The 7,204-nt window shown below is 34.5% G+C and overlaps 2 protein-coding genes across 4 annotated transcripts; both read left to right on the plus strand.

Annotated features, from left to right (window-relative positions):
- The first annotated feature begins 79 nt into the window (after window positions 1–79).
- LOC105252110 (ubiquitin carboxyl-terminal hydrolase 1) lies at window positions 80–4,006 on the plus strand. The gene is made up of 6 exons (XM_011259343.3): window positions 80–300; window positions 529–714; window positions 823–1,061; window positions 1,549–2,329; window positions 2,411–2,603; window positions 2,944–4,006. The coding sequence occupies exons 2-6, from the start codon at window positions 540–542 to the stop codon at window positions 3,521–3,523; spliced, it is 1,968 nt and encodes a 655-aa protein (XP_011257645.1). The 5' UTR covers window positions 80–300; window positions 529–539; the 3' UTR covers window positions 3,524–4,006.
- Window positions 4,007–4,480: 474 nt separating this feature from the next.
- LOC105252109 (resistance to inhibitors of cholinesterase protein 3) lies at window positions 4,481–7,204 on the plus strand. Of its 3 annotated transcripts, none has more exons than XM_025410163.1 (3): window positions 4,481–4,650; window positions 6,363–6,565; window positions 6,761–7,204. In XM_025410163.1, exons 2-3 carry the CDS (start codon window positions 6,395–6,397, stop codon window positions 7,106–7,108), a joined length of 519 nt encoding a protein of 172 aa, XP_025265948.1. In that variant the 5' UTR covers window positions 4,481–4,650; window positions 6,363–6,394; the 3' UTR covers window positions 7,109–7,204. The 3 variants fall into 3 exon arrangements, with proteins under 3 accessions (XP_025265948.1, XP_025265949.1, XP_019883342.1); XM_025410164.1 differs by having other exon boundaries at window positions 4,489–4,650; window positions 6,401–6,565; XM_020027783.2 differs by lacking the exon at window positions 4,481–4,650 and adding an exon at window positions 5,135–5,292.

Genomic DNA, 7,204 nt, shown 5'->3' on the forward strand with positions numbered 1-7,204 from the left:
GTCTGTGTCTACTAGAAGCGCTGATAGACACATTGCAAGTTGCAATCTCGATCGCGATATGTATGTTTCCTTGAGAGTTCCTCGATTCTGGGTTGTGTCGGAGTTGGGGGTAAGTGAGCGAGTCAATCGGAGCAAGCGGCATCCAAGAGCGATCTGTCAAATGGAAAGCTGGTAGAAATGTAGCTTGCAACGAGTCGAGCAAGCTCTCTCGTGGCTTTTTAACGTAGAACCTAGTTTGATTTGATAACATCATATCAAAGGAGCTCGCATTCGTTCCATGACTTCCCTACTCAATCATACGTGAGTAAATGTATATGATATTCAGCATTTTATTCCGCGACACAGTTTGACACGGTTGAGTGAAACGAGTTTCGGAGAGACGCGCGAACAAAATTTATATAAACAAGGATTCCCAACGTACGCGAATGTATGAGTTGGACGTAGGGAAATCTGGCGCACGTCTCCCGCCCGTCTATCAATCTGTCAATCTGTTGTTGTATCACACAGTTGATAATGTCGATATTTTAGGTTGACAGAAGATGACAGTATTAGAAACGGAGGAAGACGCAGATAAACGTTCGGTTCCTCCCAGAAAGAAGTTCTGCCTCTCCCTCTCAAGACGTCCTGTTGGACGTGCGACCATCATTATCTCGCAGCCCCCTCATACATCTACAACAAGAGGGGGCCTTCTGGATACATCAAACTATTCACTCAGTATGCATATTTTTTTAAATAACGCTTTATTACACATTGCATTGACTAGATATATAATTTCAATAAAACAATGATATATTTTAATTCGCAATGATTCTATCTGCGAAGGTACAAGTAAAATGTTGAATGGCTACCGAAACCAGCTGAGCAATCACCAGGATGGAAGTTACGATATGTCCAGTGGTAGTACAGAAGGATTTAGGATAGCCACCTTGTGTAATTTAGGAAATACTTGTTTCCTTAATAGTGTATTATATACTTTGCGATTTGCGCCTTCCTTTCTGCATAATTTACATCATTTAGCTACTGATTTGTCTAATCTAAATGATAAACAACTTCAAACAAAAGTAAGTACTAGACAAATAGATTGCATATAAAGAAAGAATTATTGTTAAATATCAACTGAAACATGGATTAAGGTTTTTGTTGCATAAAAATCTATGTTTCAGTTAATATATGTATATCTTATGTTGCCTCAATGGATGCTTATTTATAATTATTCACATATTTATTATTATTTACAGCATATTTGCAATATTTTTTAGAAATATTTTTTATATAATATATCACTAATAAATCACATAAATTCTAATATGATAATTTTAGTATGATAATTATAATTTTTATGAAGAAAATATTACTTGAACATATAATATAAAACATTTGTTCAGCATTGTCAATTGTAAAAAAATTTTTTTTTTTGCCTTGGGGATTTTTTATTAGATGATATCTATGAGATTTATTTTGTAAATTTTTCGTTATATTTTCAAATTGCTGGATATTAAAATGGAACAATATGTACTAAAATTTCAAGCTTTAATGTTTTTTTTGCAGGCCAAATCCTCCTCATTAGGTAGAACTGGTGTGTCATTAACATCGAGCAGTAGTCGTAGTTGGAGCAGTAAGGATTTATTGGCTTTGGCTGGGCCAACAGTAGAAGTCAATAAACCGCATATTCAAATAGCCACCGAAAAGTTGCACGAACTCTTCATGGCATTGCGAGCATCAGAAGCAAGAGAAAATAGTGAACCATACCAACCGGATGCCTTTTTACAAGCTCTTAGAGAGGTAAATCCGATATTCGAAGGAAATCAACAGCAGGACGCTCACGAGCTTTTGGTCTGCTTACTTGATAACATCAGAGAGACTTTCCAACTATTGGTCAGACACAGAGAAAGTCAATTTGGTCAGAGTAATGGTGGCTTTCCCGATTTCACTACTGATCACTCAACAACTGATGTGCAATCGGAGAGTAGCGGTTCCGGAAAGAGGAGTACTCGTAAAAACAAGAAAGAAGAAAAACAAAAACAAAACAAAAAAGAAGAAAAGAAGAAGTTTCCAAATAGGGGAAGTTCAGTATATCTCGTGCGGTCAAACGCGAATGGTATCGCGACATCCGCAAGACCATATGAAAATGGTCACGCTGAATTCGCCGAGAGTAACGGCGAGATAGGGACGCGCAAACCAGAAAGCAAAAAGTGCTTTATCTCGGAGGATTTTGAGGGAGTCAGTCTATTGCGCACAACGTGTCTCGAATGTGAACATGTGACAGAACGCAAGGAAACGTTCTGTGACATATGCGTACCCATCGACATTGATCGTTCAAATGAGAAAGGTGCGTATTTAATCGATTTAATGAATTTGAGATCTGTTTATAAAAATAATGCGATATATATTTTTATATTCTTCTTCGCAGATGACGATGGTCGATCGGTAGACAGCAGTGAAGTGTACAAACGCGCCGTAGTAACTAGCGAATTGCTTTGGGGTACAGAGAAATATTGGTGCGCACGTTGCCTACGATATAATGAGGCTCGTAGAGCTGTATGTTTTCCCTCGTTACCGAGACTTCTCATTTTGCAGTTGAAGAGATTTTCTACTGCTGCTGGGTAAGTTTTGTTAATTTTTTGAATTTGAATAATCAAACTTAAAAGAATGAATAATCAAACTTAAAAGAAAAAGATTACATAGAAATATATTAACTGTCTCATATAATTAATATCGTGAAATTATAATTAAAGCTTTATTAAAAATATGGGAATTGTTTGTATATTCTTGAAATTTATTTGAATGTAATTATAAAAATTACAATTTTTTAAAATTTAAAATAGAGAAACGCTAACTTATTTTAAAGATATAATTAGATTTTTAACGCCTTACATTTATACTATGTTGATGACAAATTTTCTTCGATATCCCGCATCGCAATATTGAAATATACGTGTGCAGTTCAATGGAAAAGATCAACAACCACATGCCAACGCCGCTTACCTTGCAATGCTTTTGCGAGGAGTGCAGCACTGATCAAAGCCGCGGAACAACTACTAGTGGTGGAACAGAGACGCGGCACGTGTACAAATTGTACTCGGTCATAATGCACCAGGGTGCAACGATAACTGCCGGCCATTACGTTGCTTACGCACGTCTGCCAGATGAGTCTGCGTACTCGGAATATTTCCACTGCGATCGTGATAACAAGCGGCAAAACTCGGGCCGGAGCAGCGTTACCAGTGCAAATTCATCGTCGTCGTCCTCCTCTTCTTCTTCTGACAAGGCATCGGGTATATTTAAATACTTCAGGAGTAAACCCAGTGCGAACGAAAACAAGGAGCAATTGATGAATAGAATCGGATGCCGCAGCATGGACTGCTGCGGTATCAAGCGCAACAAGCAAGGTGTTACATGGCTGGAATGTGATGACGAGGTAGTACACGTGATACCGCTGCGAGAGCTCGAGGATAAACTAGCACCCAATCCGCGAAATTCCGCCACTCCCTATCTCCTGTTTTACGTAAGGTCGACGACATAAGCTGGCGTACTTTGTCTTCCCCCGCATCGGGTGTATCAAAATGTCTCCATTTGGAATTTCCAGCAAAGCAGCAGCGAGCAATACGACAAATTGGGCCTCGTTCTTTCCACGTTGTTACCCTTTTCCTCCCTTTACCCTTGCCTTCTCTGACCGTGTGCTGTGATGTATCGCACATTCCAGACCTGAATTCTTATTCCTGTATACATTCCGCATCAACGCGCTTTAGATGCGCGAACGTGTATAATTTCGTAGGGGATAAAATTGTCCGCCAAACATATTACGTTAGATTTCATCGGACGGTACACAAAAAATCAATATGTATACATGTAATGAAATATCGTCAACATAACGAATCACGAAGCGAGTGTCCGCGTGTAGACTATTTTAGCCTTAGTTGGGACGTGGAACGTTTTATTATTGAGTTAATTGTAAAATAATAAAAAATTATGTATTCTTGACACACACTTATACTTGACTTCAGGCCATATCGCAAGATGGAGATACCTAACCCGACCCATTGCGCACGATAAACGTCATTACAATGTAGCTTGAATATTTTAGAACATCGTTTATTGCGATTATCCATCATTCCCCTTGAGTCCTTTTGGATATTAATCGATTACGTGATAAAAATAGCAGTACAATTTAGTTTTTAACTTCGAGCCTAAATTTAAAAAAATCGCGTAACATTTCAAATACAAATTATACTAAATATTAATTTAGAAAGAAGCTATCGATAGGAAAAAATTAAGTTTATATATATTTTATTATATATATATACATATATTATATATCACTACATATGAATTCTTGGAGAAATTAATTCGTTCGTTAGACAAATAATAGGCGGGATTTGTCTTCACCGAATATGCGCACACACGTTCGGAATGTCGTGTGTACATATACTGAAATATTTGTATATTGTCAGCTCAATCATACGTGGCTACATCCATATATCGATTATTTCTATAGGGGGTCAGTAGTGGAGTAGCGTTCCACCTGTCAGTCGGACATATAGTAGTTGCTACTACTTCCGGACGTGATACATTCAGTAGTTCGTATCTCTTAGATTGAACACGTTCTGACACGGCTATGTTCTCATCGACACTCTTCGAATAAAGCAAAGGGTAAGTGTGAATAAAATAATTGAAATATTTGATTAAAAAATATATTTTCGTATATGAAAATTTAATTTTATAACTAAGCATTTATTTGTAATTAAGCATTATATTTATAATTAAACATTTACAATACAAACTAAAAATGAATGAAAGATTGTATTTTATATACATAACATTATATCTTTATTGAGTCTGAAAAATTATATAGTACCAGTAACTTTTATCGATAAATTGCTTTTTTTATTTTTTTTATTTTAAAATCTATATTAATAATAATTTATATTACACATACTTTGTAATTAAAAAAGTGATTGCTTAATCTAGTACGTTAATATTCTGCATACATTTTATGATATCACAAATGTGAGAAATTTTATATGAATGTGTGACCTATATATTATTTTATCTATTACTATTTAAAACGATCCTATTACTAAACAAATCTTTCACATAGAAAATTTATTCTATCTCTAATTATTTCAATAATAGTAAAATGTTACACTTCCAAGCATTTTCTCACACATATTATTCTTCGTTTTGAATTTTTTAATAAGTTTTCATTTTTATGTGCATATAATTTCTGAATACAACGTGTGTCCGAGACACATTCATCTGTAATTATTAAACATCGAATTTGTTATCGTTATGGTGAGTAAAGTAAAATAAAATAAAATAAATGTATTGACGTGAATACACGCATAATTTAATGCAACGAAAACCACATAAATCACAGTACATAATTTTTTCGACTAGAAATTTAATAAAGATACTCGAATACGTAAATTTATCTTCATACTTCTCTTTCAATATTTAATATTATATGCAATAAGAGTCAAAGAAATTTTAAGTTTTTTCGCAATGCATATTATATTCTGTTTCACGGAACGAACATAATCGATATACCAGTTGTTCGCGTCGAAGGCACCGATAAGTGGATGTCGTGTTGCGATATATCTGCTTACTGTTCACGAAATGTCACATTTTATTTATCGTCACCGCGAAAATACTTCGTTTCCGTCGCGGAATTGTTTCTCGACGCTATCGAAGCAAATCAACCCAGATACGTCGAACATTTCACCGCGAGGGATACGCGTTTCAACCCTTCTTGGTGTTTAAAGCACACGACAAGATTCGCAGTAGGTCACCTATCACCACGTGTAATCGTTTGCGAGTCGAACTGCAACGTAGTGCACTGTCTCGTGAATGGTATACTTATGCAATGCTAGAGTGAACGATAGGTATAAGAAAAAAATATTACACGCGTTATTTGACCGGTGAATCAATGATACGTTTTATAAGAAAGTTAATTATTGAGTTGAAAGTTTGAGTTATTGAGTTGTATAAAAAAACGAATAAAAATCAAACAAATTTTCTCAATAAAATAATATAAAATAAATATGGAAATATGCCTATAATAAAATGAAAACATTTTTCAAATTTCGAATAAATAATACATTATTTATATCGAGAAATATTTTTATTTATATCGAGAAAACAAAAACGATCTATCTTTATTTCGATAAATAATAGTACAGCACCTTCGAAAGATTTACTTTCGTATATGAAATTACACACTTATCTTATTTTCTATATATATGATCCAGATTGTTATTCACATATATTAGTCAAAGCATTTTTAAATAAAAGTAAATTTATATTGATTTAGAAACTATTTTTCTCTTTGATTATTTCTACTCATTATATTATGTTTATTACAGACATATTTGAATCGATATTTGAAATTATCATTATGAAGCATCAACAAGTAACTGTAGACATGACGAACATGGTGTTTACCGCTTGCTCTTATTTGGCGCTTGCTGGAGCGGTTTGGATATTCCTGCGTCTTATTCAGGCCTGCTTTTGGCTGCCAAAACATTTAAAAAGGCAAAATGACGTTCAAAGAATGTTGCAAGATAAGGTAAACTTGAATATTTATTAATCTGATTTTAGTTATTTTTATCTTTCTTACCAATGAATATTCACAAATTATTTAAAGTTTATTTGATTTTCTGTCTTGTCTTTGAAAAAGAGCCAGTTAATTAAAAAAATCTTTAAAAAAGGTTTCATCAAAAATTTATATTGATTATTTTAAAGTAATGGCACATTCTTTCAGGTGGACAGCTATGAGAAGTATGTATTAGAATGCGAAGAGAAGGAAAAGGCGGAAATGTTGGATCAAATTGACGATGAGAAGAAAAGCCTCGAAATGTCGGAGAAATGGAAAGAACGACGGGAATGTCTGGATATGCTTAAGAAAGAGCTGCAAAGAGTTCGCGAAGGCAAAGATATGTCCGATTGGGACGCTTTACTGGACGAGGAATTGAAGAAGCATGAATTAGATTCTAAGTTTTTAGATGAGGAGGAGGAAGAAGAGGAAAACTCTAAGAAAGATATTAAAGAGAAAAGCGAAGAGAAAAGTGAAAAAGAAGGCAAAAAAATAGATCCGAAGAAGGAAAAATAATATCGAGTGCTTTAAAAGTGCCTTATTAAGACTGTTGAATTGTTTTATGAGAACTTGTATCAGTACGTAGCAGAATATTATTTATAAATCTCTTGA

This window comes from Camponotus floridanus, unplaced genomic scaffold, assembly GCF_003227725.1.
Source record: "Camponotus floridanus strain SB8 unplaced genomic scaffold, Cflo_v7.5 scaffold3, whole genome shotgun sequence".
Classification (NCBI taxonomy): domain Eukaryota; kingdom Metazoa; phylum Arthropoda; class Insecta; order Hymenoptera; family Formicidae; genus Camponotus; species Camponotus floridanus.